Source organism: Lissotriton helveticus, chromosome 5_1 (genome assembly GCF_964261635.1).
Source record: "Lissotriton helveticus chromosome 5_1, aLisHel1.1, whole genome shotgun sequence".
NCBI lineage: Eukaryota > Metazoa > Chordata > Amphibia > Caudata > Salamandridae > Lissotriton > Lissotriton helveticus.
Genome location: NC_136065.1, coordinates 923,680,190 through 923,705,527, shown reverse-complemented (window position 1 = coordinate 923,705,527; position 25,338 = coordinate 923,680,190). Strand labels below are relative to the sequence as shown.

General features: G+C 42.5%; 1 protein-coding gene across 3 annotated transcripts in view; it reads left to right on the top strand.

Moving 5' to 3' along the window:
* PLCE1 (phospholipase C epsilon 1) overlaps positions 1-25,338 on the top strand; it is a 1,554,148-nt gene that overhangs the window by 295,182 nt on the left and 1,233,628 nt on the right. For all 3 annotated transcript variants that reach the window (XM_078643386.1, XM_078643388.1, XM_078643387.1), the window contains exon 2: positions 11,103-12,583. In XM_078643386.1, coding sequence (XP_078499512.1) covers positions 11,372-12,583 — 1,212 coding nt within the window. In that variant the 5' untranslated portion in view covers positions 11,103-11,371. The remainder of the gene's footprint in view (positions 1-11,102; positions 12,584-25,338) is intronic.

Genomic DNA, 25,338 nt, shown 5'->3' with positions numbered 1-25,338 from the left:
ATGTTCCTGTTTATCCTTTGGCGGATGGTTGAGGATGGTGATGTAGTGCGATTATGTCCATTCTGAGCTCAGCTGGTCTTTTCTCACAAAGCAATAAGAGCTTGGGTCCAAGTAGATTCTGGTAATGATATGGAGTTGACTCATGGCCTGTTGTATAGCAGCGGTTCTTCACCTTGTCTGTTAGAAATTTGAATAATACTTAAAATTAAAACATTAAATGAAAATGTATTATTAAAGTCTATATACATAAAAAATAAAATTGAAAAATTGAAAAAATACTCTGTAAATGTGAAGGAATGTGATGGTTAAAATTAAGTGGGCGTCATTTGCTTGATTTGTAGGCGCAGTGTAAGTACAGTTAAAAGAAACTAGTATGAACGATTAGTTGCCTCTGTTGAATCTCTGGTATGCGCCTACAAAAAGATGAGTCTGGAGCAAAAAAGAGAGCGTGGTGTGCTAGACTTTAGCATATCGCTTTCAGCCTGATTCATCATTCTCCCGTTTTGCGAGCCCCTAATAGCGATTAATAACGAATCGCTATTAAGGACTTGCAAAACGGGATTCATGTAGGAATTGCAATAAATATTGCGATTCCTACATGTTCCTTATTTGCGAGTAGCAAATTGCTAATCGCAAATAAGGAATAACTCCCCATTCATTCCTATGGGCCAAAAGGCCCATAGGAATGAATGGGGAGTATTCCTTATTTGCGATTAGCAATTAGTTAATCGCAAATAAGATAGCGATTTAAAGGGTGCCAGGGGTGTCCAAAGGACACCCTGTAGCACCCCTTAAATGCAAATTGAAACAGGTGTTGCGCACGCACATGTCCAAAGGACATGTGTGTGTGCAACATGCAACTTAGAAAAATGCTTTTAAAAGCATTTTTCTAAGTTTTCGCTATTTACCACGAGGTTTGACCTCGCGGTAAATAGCGGGCCGAAATTGCAAATTCGCAATTTTTAAATGGATGATGAATTGCATTTAAGATAGAGATTCCTTAAATGTGATTCCTCGCAAAATAGCGAAATCGCTATTACCGATTTTTGCATTTGGGATGATGAATCCCAAATGCAAAAATAGCGCTCGCAAAGGGCCAGATTCTCAGAATCTGGCCCTTTGCGAGCCGATTTCGGCTTGATGAATCAGGCTGTAAGTTTTTTAGATTTTAAAACAACTTTTGAACTGCCCCAAGATTACCATTACAATTTAAATTTCGATGTTTGTATTTTTGGTGTGAAATAAAAAAAAAACATAAATTGTGTATTTGTATGATGTATACTTGTTTCTGTCTTTTTATATATTGGTTTAGTGTTCGAATCTTAGAAGCTGTTTAGGATTGAGTCTGTTCTTCCAGTAGTGATTTAGTGGGGCTCCGCAAAGTCAAAAGGTGAAGACCTGCCGCTCTACAGGATGAAAGGTTCACTGGCTATAATCAGACATTGCCCCATTGAACAAGGGCAACCACGCAGTGGGTCTCATAAATATAGGTGGCTTGAATTCTGACAGGGGAACACAAGTTTCATCACATAGGATTATGGGAGATATACCAAAAGGACATCCTTTTGGGTGAAGGTAATTTTCCTTGGGTGCAGTCTGTTCATAATGATCTGCGTTATGCTTCCCCTCCAGGAGCCATGATAGAACTTGTTCAAGTAGATTTAGATTATCCACACTAATCGGAGCGCCGTTTTAGTAAGCAGGCATTTAAGACGACTAGTGTTTGCCTTACTGAGATGAGGGATTACATGTTAGCGCCTTTGAAAGGACATTACCTATCAATTACCTCAATTGATATACCTTAAAATGTTCATCACCTAATGTTTTCAGAGTCGAGCCCAGAAACTGTAGATTTTTAATTTGAACATTAGATTTCCACACAATGTACAAACATTAAATAACAATTGATTAAAGAAGGGTGTGCTAATACTCCGGTACACGCAAAAACTACCCTGTAATTGTTGCCAGCCTGACCTCCGACGCAAAACATTTTTATCAAATCATTCCAGCCCTCACTTCATTACACGGGCTCCCTGTGGAAGCCATGTGTGTCTATACATCTGTCTCAAGGTCACCAAATCCTTCATTCCTAAACTCCACAGTGTCGGCTGAGAAAGACTGAATATCTGGGGGAGAGTTCACTCTTAGCTCATCAGAAATACTTGGCTTGGAGGTTCCTGGCTTAGCAGTTCGCCCTCTCTGCCTCCACTCCAAGGATCTGCAATGACCATCACAAGGCGCGCCTTCAAAACCGTTCTGCAAAAATACCGGTTCTATATTCACTTTACTCTCACGGTCTAACCACCTTGCATGGCTTATCATTAGGAGTTGACAATGGCTTCTTTTGGTGCGCGAGATGCAGTGGGCACCGGAGCCCAGAGGCCTGAGGGGCCCACTGAACCCTGATTATTGCGTTCCTTTACATTTCAAACCGCAGTCAGAGGGCATTTCCTTACTTGCACACGGCCCATGACACACTGGCTTTGTTAATGGGGTTCTCGACCCACCCCCTGTCGATGTGGTATGTACCCCTTCCTTCAATATTTGCTCTGCCCTACGTTGAGGACTACCTCATATGAACTTTTTCCATGTAATGTATTACATTTCTGCACTACGCCCTAATAAGGAATACTACTATTGCATAATACTATCTATACTTTGATGGACTTGTAAACTAGAGGGAGTGGGGTAAGTGCCCAGACTCCTCTGATTTAGATTATAACACTGTTTACGACCAAACTGACTGAGTATATTGCTTTGACGATGTATTCTACTTTACGCACAGCCTGTTGGGAATCTTCAACAATAGTATCTCATGTAACTATATTTCACTATTGTATACCCCCCTTTCTTCCTCTGCCCGGGTCTAATTTGTACATTTACTTCTTTTTTGTTGAATATTTTTTTTACAGAGGTCTCACTAGTTTACGCTGCTGCTCATTCTAAGTAAAAAACGTAACATAAATAAAAAAAGATATTGCGTCATCGTGCAGCACATTGTTTGTTCTGTCTGTATTATTGCCATTAAGATCATGGATTTAGGCCCCAGCATTCACAAAAGCGGGACTTTCTCAGTAAAATCATACATACAACCTGTGTCCTGGCCGGTGTGTCATGAGCGCGTGCAAGGAAGGTAACTCCACGACTCTCTCCCCCACCCCCCCCACCCGGGCTGCTGTTTGATTTGTAAAATGCTGCACAAATTAGTGTTCAGTGGGACGTACTGGGCCCAGGTACTACTGCACCAGCTGCACCAATGAAATCTAGGCTCTTGCACAAAATGCTGAATGGTCTCGTACTCTTAAACAGTCCCGACCAGACAGTAGGCTCTGCATACCTGCCTTGTTTGTTTGCTATAGTAAGTGTGGAGCGCACACAGTTTAGCTGAGGATGAAGAGAACAGGATTCATTTACAGGTAGAGTCCAACCCTACGTCGGTGGCCTCAGCAGTGTACCCACCTTGCTGCTAGTACTAAACACTGGTGTTAGCCTAGCTAAAACTGGGTTCTGAAAATGCCTCACTGGCTTAAGGCAGGAGGATGACTGTGCTAGGTATCCAGACTCATCACCCAGTAGGTCGTTAAGTCCCCTGGTTAGGTGCAGCTACGCTTGGGCTGCGCTTGGTTGGTTACTCATGCCACCAGCTCATTGCAGTCACAGACGTGTGCTATTAAATGGCTCGCTGCAGCTCAGACTGCTTCTAGTCACCAGTCGCTGCCTGTTCTGGGGTCGTCATCTTTTTGAGTGGGGAGCTGTGGTAGCTAATGCTGGCTATGTTACTATTCCATTTAAGAATTCTTTATTCCATATTCTTAACCAAGTATCTTCACTGCAGGTACACTTACCTTATTGTTGTTTTGTATGTATTCATTGGTTAAGCCTTTTTCTGGATGACATTCCATGTTCTAGGTTGGCTGGTTCTGAGTCAGTTTGGTTCCAGTCTAGCTCGTAGCTCGTTGGCGGGTGCTTCAATAAAGACTGAAATGTGAACACTTACGGCCACAGCGAACTAGAAAACCTCTATATGGACCTATATTCATTTACAACTAGGCATTGATGCTCATTTGCAATTTACATAGGATGCAAACATAACTCTGAAATCATTCAATTAGATTTGGTATTTTAAGTACTTAATTTCTTTTATTTTATATCATTCTTATTTCTTTTTTGTTTTTCTCATTTTTTAGTAACAATCTTTTCAAAATTATTTTTTATACAGTAACAAAAGTGACATGTATACAAATAGCTATAAAATTACAAAATTAATTCTTTTCTTATCTAGAACCCCAAAACATTGTTTCTCTCTTTCATACCATCACTCATACATACTCAATCTCTCATATTCACTATCCTGACATGACTATCACAACAAACACAGTGGACAAGGTGAAAACATATATTGTGTCCTTTTGTAGACTCCTCAAGGTGTTGATTTAGTATTCGGGATTAATAGTTTTTCGCATTCTATTTCTTTCTTTCTCCACAGTTATGTTTTATGGTTTATATGAGGGTCTCTGGTGCGTACGGCCTACGTACGTTTCGGTGGTATCATTGCTTTACATCACCTTCCTCAGGGCCAACATGTAAACTGGACAACATAGTATTAAAAACAGGGGGTTCACATTTGTCTGTGGCTTATTTAATATCTCCGGAATGGCAGAGCAGATTGTCTCCTCTGGTTTCAAAATTAATAACACAAGTAGCAGAATCGTTTTCCGGTATGAGTCTGGATCCTGTGCAATCTGTCTGCTTATTTGACAGTTTTATGGGGCTTTTACCCAACTCGACGCTGGTAATTTATAGTCCTATTTTTAGCTCACAGGGCCGAATATGAAGAGGCTGTTCAAATTCCTTTCCGGCAATGCGTACCTGCAGACCTTTAGAATCACGTCTTTCGGGAGGCGCCTACGGCCGATGTCACTGCCACTTACGGCCACATGCATCATTGTAGGATTTTGCATTTCCTAAATTGCGAAAACTAAGGAATCGCAATTTAGGAATTGCAAAATCCTATGCATCAACAAATCCTAATTTTTTTTAGGATTTCTTAATTTTCGGAATTTGCGATTCCTTAATTGCGAATTGCAATTAAGGAATGGCATTACATTGATTCCTATGGGCCTAGAGGCCCATAGGAATCAATGCCGTTTTGCATTTTTTTTTTTTGCAATTCGCAATTTGTTGATGCATTGCAAGGGTGCAGAGGGGGGTCCAAAGGACCCCCCTGCACCCCTGAAATGTATTTTGAAAGTGCATGTTTCACACACACATGTCCTAAGGACATGTGTGTCTGTAACATGAAAGTTTAAAAAATGCCTTTTTGAGCATTTCCATAACTTTTCGCAAATTACCACGAGGTTCAACCTCGTGGTAATTTGCACCCCCTAATTGCTAATTCGCAATTTAAAAACCAATCATGCATTGCTTTTAAGGAATCGCAAATTTGCGATTCCTTAAAAGCAATCGCATTTTTGGAAATCGTTAAAAATAGCGATTTTCACAATAATGTATGATGCATCCCAAAAACTTATTTAGGAATCGCAAACGGCCGAATTTACCGATTCGCACCGTTTGCACTTCCTAAATAGGTTGATGCATGTGGCCAAAAGTCTATGTGTTTCATTACTTCAGGAACCCATGCTAATTAAAGGGCCCAACCCTACCTTGCCCTTCCACCCCCTTGCTGCACTCTGCAGTGGTCAACAATCTGGGTTATTGTTGATTTAATGGCATCTCGTACATTTGGGGTTGGGGTACTGAATGCAATTTTTGAATGCTTGTTAAAAAAAGAGAATTTGCAACACTTGAACACCCTCTCAGACCTGCATGCACCCACAATCACAAAGGGTTAAGTGGTAATCACCAACTGTCATGGTATTGCCAGTAACAGAGAGGCATGAAGAGGATGGTGACTGGGGCATGGTACGAAAGTCGTGGGTCCAGTCCGACATGTCCAGTGTACCTTGTTGAGTGTTGGCTTTTGTTCTGCCATTGTAGCGTTTTGCATGGCAGGCCCTAAATCTGATTTAGTTGAGTATGGGTAGTTCCTGAAGAGCTGAAAGTTTACTTGTGACCTGTGAGAGCAGAACAGTGTTCCATAGTAGTAATGGTACTGCACTCTGATAAATATGACTCATGTTTGTCATTGATCTTAGATCAGCAAACTGTCAACGTGTACCTACATCTCAGATTTATTGTAGTGGTTGGGGGGAGGGGGGGTGGTGGTGGTGGTGAGGTTTCTATTTAGCTCTTCTTCTTACTCCTAAAGACCTAACACATGATACCTAGTATTTTGAGGTTAGAGCTCCGCTGAACAAAACCATTATTTCGAAAATTTCAGGATTTTTAGAGCTCTGGCAAGATAAATTTATTTTGGGGCCTTCTGTTTGAAACAGTTTGGATTTCTTACCCAGTTTCAGCGAATTCAGGCCCTTTGATGGGCAACCATATTGAATTATATGGCACATTTTCAGAAACTGGGGGCATTTAAAAATGGCTAAAGTTCAAGCTGCTTTGTGTGTGCCAGCAGAATAGTTCCAAAAGAAAGCTTGAACAGGCATTGATAAAGCTATTTATTTTTTCTCTTGGGTCCATAGATTTTAGGAAAAATACACCTAGGGTGACTTGATATGTGCTTATTGGGCAAGTGCATAATATCGAACTAAGATGTATTCATATTACACTTGAAACTGTACCTTTAGTTGCCTAATCATGAATAAACTCAATTTCACTACTGACATTCTTGCTACAAGAAACAAAAATCAAAGCACTTGTCACAGGGTTTTCATCATTCCAATGATGAAAATCAGATATTTTTGTACTTATTTCTCTTCCCCTGCCTTGTCCCCCATCCTCTCCTTATATCGTTGTACTTCTCTGCCCAGACATGAGCCTCCAGTTCTGCTAAGAGACATGGGAAGAGGCAGGGGAGGACAGAGGCTTAAAAAGAGCAGAGTTGCCAGAGAGATGAAGAGGGTGGTGAAGGGGGAACACATAGAAACAAGGTAAATGGAGAAGGGTGAGGTAGCCAATAGGAAAGATGAAGCAGTAAGTAGAGAACGAGAGGCCGAACAATAGGTACGGTTTTAAAGTGAGGTTGAAGGTAGCTAGAGATGGGGGAAAGGAACAGTAAAGAGGCTAATGAGTGTTGTACACCAAGGGGTGAGGTAGAGAGAGAATGTAAAAACAGGGGTGAGTTAGCAAGAAGTAAAGCCACAGAAGGGTAGAGGTAGACGGTAGAGAGTCAAGATGTGAGAGAAACATAGATTTTGAGGTAGAAACAGATGTGGGATAGAAAAAGACAACATTAGAAGCGGTATAGAGAGATGGGCTAGGTAGACAGATGGGCTAGATAAAGAGTAGCAGAGGAAGAGAGGGATGAAGGGTAGAAAGAAATGAGTTTTAGAGCGAAAAGAGAAAGTTAAAAGGCATTGGTGAAGTAAAGACAGAGATGCTATTGATTCGGGGTTGAGAGTTTGAGTTGGAGGTAGAGATGGTGAGGTAGAGCAATGCATACCTAGGGAGCGATTGGTGAGGTAGAAGTGGTCAATTAAAATAGAGAGGGTGCCGAAATAGGTTTGTGTTTATGAGAGATTAGTAAATAATAGTTGGAGAAAAAGAGCTCAAGAAATAAAGGTAGACAGAAAGGAGGAAGGTAGTGCGAAAGATAAGTGAATACAGGTAGAAACACAGTGGAGGTGAGGTGATGAGATTGCAAACTAATGGCAAGGTAAATTGAAAGGTGATATTTTGGAAACTGGGAGAAATGTTATGAATCTTCAAAGATATCACTAATTTTATACCAACTAGACTCTTTTATGATTAGAAGTTCGGGTCCATGAGAACTCAATAACCACTTACAACAATAGGTCCTCTGATGGATCTTTAAGTAGATCTAATAGGGACTTGGCAATGGAAAGACAGATAATATTCCCCTCATGGGGACCCTAGTGAAGGAAATATCTAACTTAATAACAACTGTCATATGTACAAATCTATCAAATCCTCATATTAATGACAACAAACTCTGAATTACTTATCAAGTTACTTTTATCTAAGTTTTTCAGAATATGAATGGTCAGTAAATGAATAGATTAGCAAATATCATTAGTTTCTTCATAAACAAATGTTACAGGTAAATCACTAATATAAGAAATAATTTACATAAAATTCAGATAATATCAGTAACAAGAATTTGAGTGGAGAGAGAGAAAATAGTAAATATTTTTTCAAATATCAATATGCAATTTGATATCATATAAACTTAGAGAATTATTGCACAGCGTGCAATGAGAAACAAAGCTAACCTCTTGGCCAAAAAGGTATAGCTAAGATCAACATAACCATTACTATTTATATATACTTGTATACTTATTTCTATATCAGAATGGATAACTGTTTATTTCTACTCCTGTGTTTTTTTTGTTATCTTCAATAAAAATTATTTAACCCAAAAAAAAATCAACATAACCAACCGGTGAAGTGCAAAGATCTCAGGACAGTCTCAGACGGGTTTAGCGAAGACAACAGCCAGACAGAGTAGCATAGAGAGGAACAGCAGCAATGCTCTCCTCTCATAGAAACAGCTACTACCATAATTCTCTTTTACACAAATATTTATACCCTAAATATTAATGTCCAATCTCCTAAATGTATCACTCATAGCTTCTTCTCGTTCTCATTAGTTTTCAAAATAAGGTGACCATACTAGCTAGACAAAGTTCATTGAAGAAAGTCATCGTTAGGTCCAATGAAGTCATCCTACCGCGGAAGCAGGAAAACATCTTGCAACATTCATCCACATCCTTTGTGCACGTTTCTCCGGTTTGTAACTTTCGTCCAACAAGTTTATTCACAGTAAATAATCAAGAGGAAACTCCTTAAGAATAATTTGGGCACAGCTAAACAAACTAACACAGCAATTTAAAACGTGAAGGACATAACACATTTTCTTCCAAGGCCTACATTTTAAGAAATGAAAATATCATTCAAGCAAGGTAGATTTTGTAATGCATCTCCCTCTGCGAAAATAAGACATTTGTTAGAACGATAATTTCATAAAAGATCATTATGGCAAAAGGATCATCACTTTTCTATCAAATCCACAAATATTATTCGAATTGGTCCCATTATTATTTAATACGTCTCTTTTACATAACATGTAAGGAAAATAAGCGTTTATGCGTAACATTTTCATAAGCATATTCTATTTAGTATTTCCATTTCTCTCTCTCGCTAATGTCTTAGTTCACATAAAGAAAGTTTATTTATTCATTCCCTCCACCCGTTTAATGCTACTTTAATTTTTCTATACCTGTTGTGCTTCATTTTGCACTATTTCACTAATACTTTCTAACATGTGCTTTGTTTTGCACTTATTCACTAGAAATTTGTCACCCATGTTAATCATTTTTCACACTATCAGTCATTGTTTTATGAGTAAGACAAGCATGAGATGATTCTTTCAAGCAGGATTATTTAGCAAAACCATGCTTCATCAAAGGCTAGAAGAGAGAGGGTAGTAAAAGAGGTAGTGTGACAGAAATCAGGTAGTAAAAGATGTGAGGTAGAGAAAGAAATTAGATTGATAAATAAGAGTCGTGAGGCTGAGAGAGAAGTAGAGCTAAGTGATAGAAAAAAAAATGAGGTTGGGAGGTGAAATAGAGGAGAGACACAGCAAAGTTAGATAGAGGCGAACAGCGAGGCAAAGAGAAGCAGAAGGTTGAAATTAAGTTGCCATATATAGAGTGGGGAGGTCAAGAGGGAGAGATCTAGAGGTAGGCGGAGAGTGATAGAGTAGGCAAGGTCATGAAAGAGGAGGAGAGTGCTGGAGTAGACCAGTATATTGAAAGCGGGAGAAGCGAGGTAAACATAGGTGACGTAGAGAAAGTTGAGACATAGAAGGCATGTAAACTACTAATCAGATACCAACACCTCAAATGGGATGACATCTGACCACAAAAGGAAGGTAGAGAAAGTTGAGACATAAAAGGCATGTAAACTACTAATCAGACACCAACACCTCAAATGGGATGACATCTGACAACAAGAGGGACGCTATCGCGCTTTGGGACAGCTCCCCCTTTTGGAATCTTGTTGGGTAGTGTTGTGGGTGAGAGAGGGAGAGGGCATGCATTGATCCAGATGCCCACTGCATGCTTCCTTGATGTATTCCTACATGGGAACCTTTTTTCTGCACCTGTGCCTGTTCCTTTAATAGACATGGGCTGCTTAAAAAACAATGTTTCTCATTTGGGAAAACAAATGCAAGATTTGTGGTCCGCTGTTTCTTCAGGGACACAGTCTTGCATTCACAACTCTTAACAGTGGTTTGTAATTTGTGGCTGCCTAATTGACATTCATTATGGAGGTTGTTTTGCGACCCCTTCAAATGTACAATTTGCAAGGAAACCTATTAGTGCACGGTTTTCATCACCAACTGGCTGCTCTTTTTGATCATACAGCATTTGTAAAGCGCAACACTGTCACCCCAGGGGTATCTGGGCGCTGTGTCTCCGTCGACCCTTTTCGAACCAGTCCGTGTACAAATTGCACACCCTGGTCTGCGAACGGGGGTCTAGACCTCTTTTCTGTGTTTCGCTGTGAGGGGTGGGTGCCGTGTTTGGGCTGCTGGTGCTAGGCTCATTCTGGCTGCTTCGAGAGGGACAGGTGGGACACTTTCACAGGTCTCTTAAGCTTCCTCTGTCTATTCCTTGTCATTTGATGCAAAAAAAATGTGCTCACTGCTTTACTTCATGGTTGAGTGTTTGTTCGGCGTGTTAAACATTCATAAATAGGCTTTTAAAAAGAATTTCATAACTTTACAACACAGATCCAAGTATGAGTGAAGAAAATCTGAAAATGCCTTAGCAGTGTAACGTCGAGTGCTGTTCTATTTGAAACGTCACATTATTGTCCGGATTGTAGCTGATGTATACAAATGCGACTTCAGTTTGTGAAATAGTGGGGAAATGACGACCCTGTGTTTCAGGTCAAGCTGGATTTTCTGAATTACATGCCAGAATGGTTAGATCAGAAATTAATTTGTAAGAATTGTGCAACCTTAATTCAATGTGACATCGCGTTTTTTTCTTTCTTTTCAGGAAATGCTTTATTTCCTCGCATGAAGGATTTATCAACTGTACAACAGAGAAGAATGTTTTACAGCAAAGCTGCTCCAAACCAAAATTTTGGATGTGATGGATGAAAATGCAGAGGCGCTGAAAATCCCATGCAGGCCTCTTCAAGAAGGTCCCCGGCGCTTACCAAGTAGCTACACCGATAGAAGATGCATTTGTGGCGAAAGTGCGTGAATTCCAAACACAATGGCTTGAAAGGGCAGCGCACAAGCATCTGATGTTTGTGTGGGAAGATGACCTCTGGTGAAATGACTGGCTCTCTACCGCTGCCTCTGGCTAACGGGAAAGTGATATCTGCCCAGACAGCTGGAGTAGAGAATACTGGGAATACTTTGGATACCAGCGTTATAAAAAGACAGGCTGGAAATAAGGGAGGGTCGCCTGCAGATACGGTTTCCTACTTCCACGCACGTAAAGGCGGCCACCTTCTGCATCCTCGGGCCTGCCCTTGTTTATTGACAAATGAAGAGGGACACATTCGCGCCAGTCAAGGAAGCCTGGTGTACAGTAACAAGGGTGTCGCTGCGTCAGACAACTTTGTTCACGTTTGTGGTGACTTTCTGGGGAAAAGCCGCGAGTCTGACGAGCCACGTGGAAGGTCACACACATCATGCATTTGTTCAGCGAAGAGAGATGTCTGGGTGCAGCCTTCCCTTCCCACGTTAATGGCAAAAGGTGTATGGCCGGAATTTGGTTCTGAAATGGATGGCCTGTCAAAGGAGAGGCCGGCGTGTCCGTCATCGGTAAATGAGAGGGGCTCGGGGGATCCCAGCAGCGGAGGGGACCACCGGTCGGGCTGTGCGAGGAAGGGGAACCTGTCGAAGACTGTGTGTACATCACAGAACCGGTCTATTTCAGGAAACTGTTGGCAGCGAACAAGCACCGGTAAAGACCCAAGTGACGATTCTGTCTTCGCTGCTTGTAAATGTAGGTACATGCCCAATAGTTTAGAAAATCAAAACGGACATCAGCAGCTGAGCGCATGTGGGACTTTGAAGAATAAACACTTACTGCTGCAACCCGGCCCAGGAGAGGTGCCCGTGATGCCATGCCCAGGCGGCAGCGTCTGTGGCGAACACGTCACGAGTAGGATAGCCTCAAAACTGCTTCACAGCCATTTCGGAGAGTTCAATAACAATTCAGAAGAAGACTTGGACAATGACTTTTCCAGGAATAAAAAGGAACGCTCTACTTTGCTGATCAGGCGGTTTTGTAAAAATGACAAAGAGGTGAAGAAATCTATCTATACTGGAACTAGAGCCATTGTGAGGACTCTGCCATCTGGGCACATTGGCATTGCAGCATGGAGTTATCTTGAATGTCGCAAAAATAAGAACAGTTGTTTGCACCGTTGTTGGATTACGGCAGAGCATCTCGGAAGTGGACAGGGATTCCTGAGAAATCACAAATCCAAGCATTGCCCAGTGAGGTCCTTATGGAACCAGGTACCATCTTTCTTTAATTTTCGTTCAACTTTTACAATTTGCAGGCTTGTAATTTAGCAAGAGAAATCATATTGACTAGTTACTTCAAGTCGTTTTAGATAGAAGTGTGCAAAGTATTTATTACACAAGTGTAGGTTTTCGTAATTAACAACTAATTTCCCCTTCCCCACGCCCAAGCATATTTTCCCCAGCACTTTAGTAGGAAAACTATTTGTTATCTTTCTGAGCAAATATGCCCCAAATATAAAAAAAAATGTGCTTTTCATTTTGATCTTCTGTTCCCAAAATATGTAACTCGGAGTTTGACGATCAGTGATTTGCATGAGGGTGCGTGCACACAGCGCACATCTTTTCCTCGTAGGTGGCTCTGATCTCATGAGGAAAAGGTACACCAAATTGGGGAAAACTCGTAGTATGCAATATTTTAAGGCATTTCGAAGGCCTTGATATTCAAGCAAAGGTCGTATTCCATAGTATTAGAGGTGTAATCCTGCTAGAAGCGTTGCACGTGGGCCACTATAAATTCAGTGAATGTCAATTTTACCACTGTCTGTTATACCTTACATGTTGTATTTTAAAACAAGCCCCTGTGAGAATATTTCTATCACAGCAGAAATCCCCAGAAATTACGTTCATCTAAAAGAAGACTGAATTATATGTTCCCTTATATCATCGGATCATCTGGGTTCATGAAAACTAGAAGGATGCACATTTTGCCTTGATTGTTCACTTTTACTGTGCTGGCAAATGTGCCTTTCTGTACTCTGCTTAGTTTTCTTATAGCTACTCGCAGTTACCTTTTTTCATGGTGGATAAGAAGTACTTCAGAGATTGATTTGAGGCTGTTAGACAATGCCTATTCTTTTTGCTTCCAAAGATGATGATGGAGGAAACCCTGAGGTTGATGTACATATGTGTGGGCAGACTTCACCCCTGTTGCTACCTATGAAAGTCCTTAATGTACAATAAGGAGTGAATGATTAGAAAGAGTAGGACGCAAATCAAGCATCCTGTATGAAATTGTTGAATGTGTATATTCTGAACCATGGGTTGTTCTAGTCCAGTTAACTCTGTTTTACATAGTATTATGATGTAACAACTATTGTGTTTATTGTGCTGCTCAAAATGCCACTGTGTCCTACTGAGGCACATGCGAGTCATTTCTAATTGTCCTTGTAGATCTGACACTTATAAGTTTGACAACACCTGCGGAGTTAACCAAAGATAAGGCCGCCTTCTTTAATCCATGTTTATTTCTATGTATAAAATACTGCCAATCAAAAAGCTAGTTCACAATGAAGGGCGGGTTGGGAATCCATATCCTACATTCTGAATAGCATTATTGACAACTAAAGCTTCATCCTAGTCTACTACATGTCACTTAGAAAACCCCGGTGAAAAACATCTCGTTAATCAGTTACACTTCTATAATTATACATGTTACTGCTAAAGTTGTAAATCTAAAACAGACCCGAGTAATGGATGCATAATTTTTAAGAACAATGTTGATATAAATTTTTTTTTACCTCAAAGAACAGCAATAGAGCATCTTGCAATAATGTCAAAGGTTACCCAGAGTTCTGTGTGTGGCAAAAGCCCTTAACGCGGATGTATGACATTACAACACATGCTTTTACCACGCATGCCTTTACAACACGGTTTTTACAACGCATGCCTTTACAACGCATAGTGCTTTGGGGCGCTGGATAGTGAATAGTTTAATTTACTATTCCAACTCCAGTCCCCGTGGATAGTAGGGAAGGTGTTGGATAGTAAATTAAACCTATTCCCTATCCTAGAGCGCCCCCCCAGCGCAATGCGTTGTAATGGTTTGCGTTGTAAAAGTTGCGTCGTAAAGGCACTGCGTGGTAAATGTTGCGTTGTAAAGGATGTTTCCCCCTTAACGCAGACCTACGTGTTCTGTGCATATTATGTATGGATCTTGCTTTACATTTTCTATTGGTCTGCAACCAGACCCAGTGTTTTGTACTCCAGAGGGTAAGAGGTTCTCTATCATGGAAGCTTGTCAAAATATTCCTAGAAGGTAAACTATTGACAGCAAAACACTATTGTGCTCACTGTCTCGTAGTAAAAAAGTTTGAATTAGCTATAAGATTTAAAGTTGTGGTCGTAACACTTTGTGTATGTCATGTTTTTTCAAGTATAGAGGTTCTAAAATAAAGTTAAGCTGAACTGAAGGGGCAAATCCATTCAGCGATTTAAAATCTCATTAAAAAGCATTGTGAATATAGAACCACTTGTTTTCTGTTGACAACTGATTGTAACAGGATGTGGCCTAACGGCTAGAGCTGTTGACCTCGAAGCTGGGGAATCGGGTTTGAGACTCCGCAGGGACGCTTAACATCCTGTGACTCTGGGAAAAACACTTAATCTCCCAGTGGCTAATAAAATGAATGTGTCTGTCTGTAACGCAACTTGTGCTTATGTAAAGCGCTCTTATACCTTTGAGTCAAGTTCACGCTATTTAAAACTCTCCAAAAAATCGGCAATAAAGTCTAATTTGACCTCTGTACTGAAGCAATAAATAACCAAAAGAACTTGGCCAGGCCTCACTTCCAGCTTTGGGTCTGGTAATAAGTCCACCGGTTGCTCTGGATAGGGTGACCAGAATTTTCAAGCAAAAAACCGAGACATTTCACAAAAATAGAAGAAGGACTATACTTTTACGTCAAGCTAGCACACAGAATGACAGCGCTCCTCAGCAGAGAATTACAAAACAGGCAGTAAGAACATACATAAGATGCCATTTTTAAACTCAGTAGCTTGCCTATTAACTAAATTGTTTCGTGGAACAACTGCTAACTATCCCCGCTTTGTAAAACATTAAAAAAACCTCCCCCCCCCCCCGTTTTTAGTCGACCTTCTCCAAAAACCGGGAATTGAGCTAAATTGCTCAAATTCTGCCCGGGCAACAGGTGAAAAATGGGGACAGTCCGGGTAAATCCGGGACTCCTGGTCACCCTAGCTCTGGAGGTCTTTCTGGCCTCTGAGATCTCAAAGGGTAGGGGTGGGGGTGAGGGAAGTAGGGGGATTACACCCTCAGGTGATAGACACCCCCCTTACACTTTTACTTCTGCCATCTCAGGGGAGGAATCCTGAGTATGGCTTTTCAGTTCAGAGTCTGCACTATGAGACTGAACAGTCCAGCACTTCAAGAGGAAGAACCACAGCACAATTCACGGGTGACACACAGGTGTCATCTAGGGGTCTTCCTGTGGCAGGTCTCCTGTCCCCTGTCTCTATGAAAGCACATACAGCCCCTGCAGGTCAGAGGTGGCCTCCCCAGGGTCAGTCTCCTCCTACCTCTTATTCTCCATCTGAGCCTCCTTACTCTTCGTTTGGGAACAATACTCCCAGAAAGCTGCTTTTTTGGAGCGCCCTAGCCAATCGCCTCATCTAGCGCTTTTCTCACCATTGTAAGTTAATTGTCGAGTATGCAGACAGTGGCCATCGGGGGCTGACAATGATTCTTCTCTGAGAAAATACCCCTCTCATTCTAAGGATACCAGGGCCACAGGGCGGAAGAAATCGTATCTTGGGCATGGGTTGCCCTACATATCTGTCCTGTCGGGTCCTGTCCCATAGTCTGGCTGGAACAAGTATCCTGCAGAGCAGTGACAGGGACCCCATTCTTGATGATCTCCTGGTACTGATGACTTTCCCCGTCTTGGATCATCTGCATACTTTCAAGGCAACTTCCAAACTAAGGGAAACCAGGGCATACCCTACCTTCTCCTGGGGATAACCACCCCTTGGAATGCCCAACTGTGTGTTCTCCCACTTGTGTCATTACTGGAGACAGTCATAATACCTGGGCAGGTAAAAGGGCACCCTGGCCTTTTGCCCATCAGACACTCTCTTGTGCTCTAAAGAGGTATGGGAATCCTTTCCTACCTAACTCTTTTGGGGCCCATTGGGGAGCTTTTCTGTTTTATCCTGTTCTTCCCCCTCTCTCTGCTATGGGGGACTGAATCACCATTCCCGAGTCACTCCCAGGTATGTTTTGGACACTATGGTGCTGATCCAGAGCTCATTCTCTTTCTTAGGTGCTAGGTGCTGACCCAACTCAGTAAAACAGTTCATTCACTTAGCTGCCCTTCACCCAACCATCCAGTGCTTACTGTAGGAAGCCGCAAAATCTACCCATGACTGCTGTGTCTGCTTCTGGTTGTCCCTGAACTTTAGGCAATACTTCTCTGGGGTTTAACTGAACTTTGTAGCAAAGGCTTCCTTTGTGGGGGCATGTCTCATCTGATGAGCCACCTCTAGGGCCAATAGAGTATTTTCAAAGCTTTCCATAAACTTTCACAGACTAGGCCCTGGTCCTCCTCTGTTACTCAAAGCATATGCAGGACCACCTCATTTGCAGCACACCACTTATCTATGTCACCCCTCACCACATAACAAGGCACCAGGCCTTTGGGAATGAGGACTATTTGTACCTCTCCAGACACTTGACTGTTGCATCCACCATCTTCACTAGACTGATTACCTTCAGGACCTCAAGACCATCTGGAGCTGGCTCCTCTCGTTGACCAACAGGGCTTTCTTCTACTCCTCCAAGGTCAGTGTTAACATATTTTCTTCCAAGGGCAAAGTTGCATCTGCCCTTTTCTCTTCAACAATCAGGACTGCATTTTCCTCCTCAGCAGCCATAGCCAGGTTCTTTTCCTCCAAGGCAAGGGTAGCCAGCCTGCAATTTCAAAGCCCTCTCTGCCTGCCTGTCCTCCAGCTCTGATTGGGTCTAGCTGTGAAAGGACACACTGCTCCCTGCCCTGGACATGGCATGTGATCTAGCCCCTGTGGGGTCCTCCTTTGCCTCTGGAGCCTCGTCAGTGTCAATTTAATTTACTTCTTTCCTCCTATTCCTTTTCTTCCTCCTCCACTTGCTCCTGTGGGGTGGACTTCAGCATGCGTACTTCCTCACAGACTCTTAGAGCAATCTGGTTGTCTTCCTTCTTGGATGCCTTTATCACTTTTAGCCCTCTTGTGCTTGCACATCTTTCTCAGCACTGCCATGCGGATGATCTTGATGCTGCTCTGACCCACTCCCATCTTTGTAAAAATCACAGGTGCAAATATTGAGGGCAGGAATGAATTTAGATAGAATAAAACAATGGCCAACTAAAAACTAGAAGTCAATGAAATGTTTTTTTTCGATTTTGATGTCCAATTACAAAATGATTTTTTTATTTTAACCTAAATTGCTGAATGGTACTGTAAAACATAAGTCGTGGAACCCACCACTGAAAACCAATGTAAAAAATGGATTTTTATTTGGATGGGGTAGGAAGGTTATTATTACCCACCTCAAGGAACAGGCACATCCATTGTGATGGTGAAGATTCAAAGTCACTAAATTGACCTGAGGTTGACCCACTGGTAGCTATGGCACCAAGCAGACAGGCTTAACTTAGGGCAATGTGTATAGTATTTATGCAGTACGAGAACAGTGATAAAGTTGAAATGCAAAACAATAAAGTTCCCAAACCAAAATAAAAAAGTAGAATAAACTTTAATAAACAAAACCACACCAAAACAACAAAGATCCATTAAATGTAACCAGAGATATGAATGTTATAGTATTAAGTAGGAATAATACCAGGAAGTATAAAATGTCAATGATCATCAATGGTCCTGATAGGCCAGGTCCTAGGCGCAATTTAAGAATGACCGCTATGGAGCGCGGGTCGGGTATACCAACCAGGTTCGTCCTAGTCAAAGATTTTATGGCCTGACTTTAGTACTTTAAGTCACTACTCACCACAGTAGTACACTTCTTAAGGCCCCAGGACCTCAGAGAAGGATCTTAGAGACTCCCAGGGTGTCAGGCAGAGGCCAGACTGCAGGGCCCAGTCCAGGTGCTGCTGGTCAGCTGGATAATTGCAGGAAAAGGCCTCTTGTAGCTTGTTGTGTCCGATAGCTTTAACAGGAGGTCAGCCTTATTGCAGTTGGAATCACTTCATTGTACTGGGTAGAAGGCGGAGAGCAGTTCTAGTCTTCCAGACTCTTCTCGGGTCTCAGACAGCAGGTTAAGTTCTCCTCCCCCGGTCCGTGATTGTTCTAAAGTGGGTGCCAAGAGGTGCCATATTTTATGCCTGCCATGAGCTTGTTGGTGGGAATGAGTCCTGGACATGCAGTACCCAATGGGGTAAAAGTTATCGGGGCCGGCCCTATCCACTTTGGGCATTTTCTAGATGGCAAAATTCTTTGGCCACACTAAACCTGGGCTCTGAGGGCTGGTGTGTGTTGGGGGAAAGTGGACAGTGGGAATCCTAGTGTCCTCCCACACCTAACATCAACATTTAATTTGATGCAGTCGCAGTGCCCCCAACAATCCCAGAAACCAGGGTTTGGTCTAACAAAGTTGGATTTTCCAGCAACTGGACAGTGGATACACAAGATTGTTTTAGCATCCTGTCTTTGCCCTTTGAAGTGCATCCCGGGTTTTACATGGAAAACTACAGCAGACCTGTGAGGCAGGATTTGACTTGCAAGGAGGATTTCGCACTACAATGTCCAAAAGGATGCTCACAGCCCCACCATGCATATTCTGCCAGGTTCAGAGGGGCCATCTCTGTCCATTCAGATCAGCCAGTTGTTTGCTTCAGGGAAGTATTTCACACTCAGTTGCACCTATTCAAATGCTAAATACTGGCTGCCAGAAGTCGGAGAACAAATGAAAATGGCCTCCAGATGCTTTAGGCAAGGAAGTCGTAATTTTCTAAAAGTACGTTTTCCTTATTAGTTATTACAAATTTGATTTCATCATTGAATTGTATTTTTTAACAGCTATTAAGGTAGTTGTTTAATTCTTTTTATAGCTGTTTATTGAATGTAATAATGCAACCCGGTCTTTTCCTATGGAACAGCCAGCCTTCGTATAGTGAAAATAGCTTTTGGAGTTTTTCCATGTAAGGAAGGACCTTTTTAACATTAAATTCCTATCTGTCCTACTTTTAAATATCATGCACCCTGCCTTCTGGGCAATAAGGCCTACACATCATATGGGTGACATAAATATTTGAAAGGAAGGTTATGATTTGTCAAAAACGGTTATTTTTGACGAGTCGTACTTGAAGTTTAAAACTGCACCAGCTAGCTACTAATCATAGGCCTGCAGTCATGTGTTTATTGTCACATGGTGGTTGCACAGCGGGTGCTGCAGATAACTAGTGACAGTTAACATACAGGCCCTGGGTACTTTTTGTACCATATACTTAAAGGAAAGTTAAATACGCCAATTAGGGGTATGCCTGTTTCACCATGCTGAAAGGAGGTAGCATAGGTATTTTAGCACTGGCTAGTAGGGGTATTGTACAGAATTCTAATGCTAGCAAAACTACAGGTTTCCGCAAAAGGTTAAAAATCCAGGGTGACCCTGCAAAAAGTGCACATTTCATATGGTCATGTTTTCTACAGAAGTTATTTCTCTCAGCCTTCTGTATACCAAATGTTTGGCTAGAGACATCTGAGATATATTTGCCTATAGCCTTGCATACTAATGTGGTTGTTTCATCTGTATATGTTCTACTGCTTGCAGCAAAGAGACAAAAGTTGGATCAAGATGAGTGCCTTCTGGTGAATCTGGCACTCCTAGGCATGGTCGTCCTCTTCTTACTTTCTTAATTTATTTATTATCTTTTTTTTATATATATTTGGTATAGCTGAGCCACAACTCCTGGAAGCTTCTGAAACACGAGGCTCTGCAGATAGAACAGAACAATGTATGGGGACTAGTTGGAAGCGATTACAGAAGCCAGCATATGCTAGGGAATGTTGGGATAGTAGTAGTCACCACTCTGTGCAGCTGTTTGTTTCCATGTTTTAATTAGATCCTGTTGTAATTTCAAGCTGATCGATCCTCTTTCCTTTGCATCACAGCCCATGCCTGTCCACTTCAACAGCTCCTGAAACGAACTGCATGCTTATTGGAGGGGTGTTCCTGGCCTTGCAGGAGTGTGCACACGCGTGGTACTGAGTAAAAACTCAGTCAGTACCACTAACTAAAAACGTAGGACTCAATTTTCTGTCCTACCACTTGAAGTGCAAAGTATCCAACAAGTTCCTTATGATCTTTAAAAATATTGTAACTTTTCCAGCCAATTCTTCTAGCTTTAAAGTATCGATTGAACGAGGAGCCTACCTGTCACTGTGCTTGCTAGTCTCTAGTGTGGCGAATATTTTGTTAAGTCTTCCTTTACTGTACATGGTGTCTTTTTCTTTTTGGGTTGCAGTTTAATATTTTCCGGGCTTCTTCGTTTTTATGCACAGGACCTTTACAAACTTCACTCCAATTGTCTTTCCGTTTTCCACAATGCATCGATTTGAATGTCATTTTCATCACCTATCTCTTTTTTACATTTAGCATTTTTTCAAGTTGTCTTTTTTTCTCCCTTTGTTCTCTTCCTGCTCTGTTTCCCTTTTCTTTCCTTTCCCTAGTTACTCTTTCTGTCCCTCTATCTTTTCCTTTCTTATGCCCTCCTTTATTTGTAAAGAACTATTTTGCCACCAACTATGCTCTCCTCTAGCTGTCTCGCTCTCCAAAATATCCTGGAAAAAGTATCGTCTCGAGTCATTAGTAATTGAGCCTCTTTCAATATGTCTGTTCGTGCCTGTCACCTGGCTGTCTGTTTTGGGATAGCATGGGATCAGAGATTGGAATACTCATTGAGGCTTGTTGGATCCAGAAGATTGTGCAGACCTGCCTGATAAGGAAAAGTAACCATGGCCGCACCAGTTTCCAGTTCCACAGGATATTTTATGGGCATCTACATGAAAGAGCTCAGCATGGTTACCGGTCACGTACTTGTTGGTTTTCCTAAAAGCCTGGCATGAGTATTTGCCATGTGTGCCAGCGTCGGGCACCCCTGCTGTAAAGTAGCTAGATGAAATGTCTGCAGCCGTCTGGCAGCCTGCCATGCCTGTTGAGGTCTTGATTTGAGATTATGAAGGCTGAACAATTTCCTGGAGCTGAATTTGATGAGCTGTTTGCTTGCAGCTGATTTACTCGGTCTCTTTGTTTGCTAAACAAGCAGACTGGCAGTTTGAGCTGAATTTCAGAGTGTTTACATTGCGAAATATCTTAATGTATAAAATTACTGAAGTACACACACCTTACCACAGTGTGTGCGAAGTGGTTTACATTCATAACATTGATATTGAAAAGGTTGCTGTACAGCAGCGATGGAAGCATGGTTTAGGTGAATTGTACAGTAACGTTTCTTAAAAATAGTTTTGAAAGATGAGGTATTTGGGGCATTTCTAGGGACCATCTGGTATGGAATTCCTGGTTCTAAGAGCACAGTGGCAAAAGGCTGGTTATAAAGTTATGTATTTTTTGCTTTTTGTTTTAATCTCCTTCTTAAACGAACTGTAATGTTCTTTTCAAAATATTAACTTGTGCATAATTTCAGTTCTGAAAAAGGACTGCCTTTAATGGTTGCTCTGGCTTGCAAACTTTTAAAGATCCCCTTCAGGTCAGAAATTGATCTAGGTATTTTTTTCAGCTACTGCATTATAGGAATCATTCTGTTTCTATAATGTTTTCGCACGGGTCCTGAACACAGAAGAAGTGTTTTTGCGAGTATTCTACTAAATAATTAAATATTAATTTTATCTGGCATATTAAGTTAGGCATTCTCATTATCAGGACAATAGAAATGCACTGTACCGTTACTTTGCAGGTTTTGTAGCTCGCTGCAATGGCTGGAGGGTCAGTAAGGAATCTCTTTTAAAGGTAATGTTTTAGGCACAGTGTCCCTGCTATAGAAATAGAGGCACTGCCTCGCACTGCTTCCTTCAAACTCAGTGCACTCAGGTTAGGGATCCCTGTGGAAGGCCGAGGGCTGATTGCGCCAGTCAGAATGCTGGCACTAAAAGCTGTTATTTGGCTATTGTGTGTGGTGTCTGTGTTATATTTATTTATTTTGATACACACATCCTAGTGGAATTATTACATTTCGTTTCTGCTTTAGTATTCTCTTTAAATGAAAAGCAATAAAACGTTCAAGAGCAAATATTGGAAAGTCTCTTTCTGACAAGCAGAAGAAAACAAGTAGATGCCAGGCACTGTTGGGCAGCTACAAGTAGATCCCTGTAAGAACCCCTTTCCGAGGGCCACGAGGCACACAGGAGCTATGGGCCCAAACGTGGGAGCTGTGGCCTTTTACTCCTGATGTCCCTGGGCCTGACTTACTATGGATCCTGAGCAAGTGGGCCAAGTACCCCTTCTGCACTTGACTCTCAGTAATAGCGTGGTCGGAGCAGTCCAAGGCTCCTCGGGAGAAGATGGATACAGGATAGTGAACATAAGGTCGTAACTCAAAATGCGCACAATGGCATTAATAAATCATTGTCCAGCTAAATACTCACTTTTATGAAAAGAGGGAAGTATTTTTTCTTTCCACCGCTCACCAACACAAAGGAAAAATACAACATTCACAGGACTCTAGTGTGTCTTTGGCAGTTCCCTGTCCCACTCCCCCGCTCAAGCAATAGTGGTTATTCCCCATTTACTATCGGTAATATCCAGGGTAGTCCCCAAGAGTAGTCCTAGCCTCAAGGGCCCACTTTGACTCTAATTTAAAGTCAACAATGTTATAGATCCTCCGCTCTAACTAACAGCAGGTCCCCCCCGGGACTGACAGGTCCAAAATCAGTCTTACATGCATTGGCCGTCGTGAAGCATCCAGCGTTCCTGAATGCCCCTGCCACTTAGAGCGGCAGTAGCTGAATTTCCGACAGGCGACTCCGGGTGGCTGCACTCAGCGGATGCAGAGTTCCTCGCACACAGTTGCTATCCCGAAGCAACCAGAGGCTCTTTGCGGTTCCTACTGGGGGTAAATATATGATCCATCTCCCAGTGGGGTTGTTGTGATGATCGTGACGCAAGTCCCTCACCTGGGAGTTGGTGCGCAGGTGGTCTCACAGCATCCTAATTTCTCCGGCAGGGCTTGCAGAGCAGGTCGCAGCTTTGGGTGCTCCCAGTGACCCTCTATGGCACACAGGCTCCTGCCTGATCATCGCAGCGATGTCCTTGGCAGTGGCCCATTTTAATTTAGAGGGTCGTAGTCCACTACAGCCCTTAACACAATGCAGTTTTTTCACCGTGGCCCCTCCTGGCATTTCGGGTTGTCAGCGGGGCACTACACGCAGGCTCTTCTGGCCTGGTCTACCCAGTCTGACACATTGCTCAGTTCACAGCGGCCCTCCTCTGTTATACAGGGGTTGCTGTTTTGTCCTGCACTTGGGCGATGACCCAATAGGTGCAGCAGCCATCTCTTCACATCTCACAAAGAGAGTCCACTTGGCTGGGCTCCCGCTGGACCTCGCTCCCTTAAACGCTTTTCACTTCCTCACAGGGCACACTTGTCTTGGCAAACAGGCAGGGGCAGTTGCTGCAGACTCCAGGGCAGGTGGTTTTGAATTCCTTGGGTGATGTCGCTTCATCCAGCGGGGAGACTAGGACGCCTTGCCGCCCGTCCTGGACACAGGCAGAAGTTTTGCAGAGCTTCCCTCCTCACACAGTATGTCTGGCCACCTGACAGATGACAATTTCTGGGGTCTCAAACTCCCCTTCCTATAGTCCATTTCCAGACACCAAATGTGATTTAGTTTGAACATTTATGTTAGGGGTGTGCTTCTTTGAAGTGTCCACTCCTCTGCTCTTGCTTCTTTTGAAAATCAGCCTGTCACAGCAGGAGTGACTCCAAAGCTGGGAGCCTCACAACACAGGCCATGGGAGTGACTAGAGTTCACACCTAGCTGTCAGCCAGAGTGATGTGTAGCAAATAGCCCAGGGCCTCAGCCCTACTCTTTGATTTTTATCAGCCCCATCTCCTTCCTAAGATGAGCCCAGGCCCCTTCCTTGCGACCTTTCACTGAATCAAAGAGAACACCCTTTAAAGTGTACAAGGGACTCTTTTGCCCTGTCCAGTTTATGTTCCACCCAGTTTACAGTATGCAGCAATACAGAAATCTGTCTGGGGGAAGTTTTCTACCCATGTTCCACCATGGAGGCCTGGGTCTCTCAAAATGGAACCTAGGACCCTCCCTGTATTGTTCTATCCACACATACATACATCCAGTGCATGTATAGAAGCTACAAACACACTGCAAAGCATTGTTTCCTTCATGTGATGTAACATACATAGACACACATACATCCAGCACATACATTTAACATGCATGCACTGCATCCTTCATGTACTGTACCCCTCAGGCGCACATACACCCAGCACATACATTTAACCTGCATACACTGCACAGCACTAAATCCTTCATGTATTGCATATTTCCCAGGCACACATTCACCCAGCTCAGATACACCACTCCTGCGCTTCTCAGTACTTCACAGCAAAACAATGTAGGTCAAGTGTGAGTTAAGAACACAGTAGCAAAACTTTAAAAATGGCATTAGGGCCTCACTCCAGTGACCCCAGTTAAAAAGACCTGTGCATTCCTACAGGTCACTACACAAAATGCTGCCACCACTGCACCTGTGCTGCTTAACTCCTGGTGAAGGCAGTAGCCTTTCACTACTCTGAGGGTAGCGATTTGATCCCCCTCCTGGTCCAACAAGACTGCAGCCCGTGAGACAGGCCTATGTCATGGCGCACACACATGATCTGTGTTTGCCTATGACAACAAAAATCAGCGTTAAGGATCCCAACATCAGTACAGTTGGGCTCTCAGGGCAGGGGGTGCACAATCATTACCATGCAGAGAAGTTT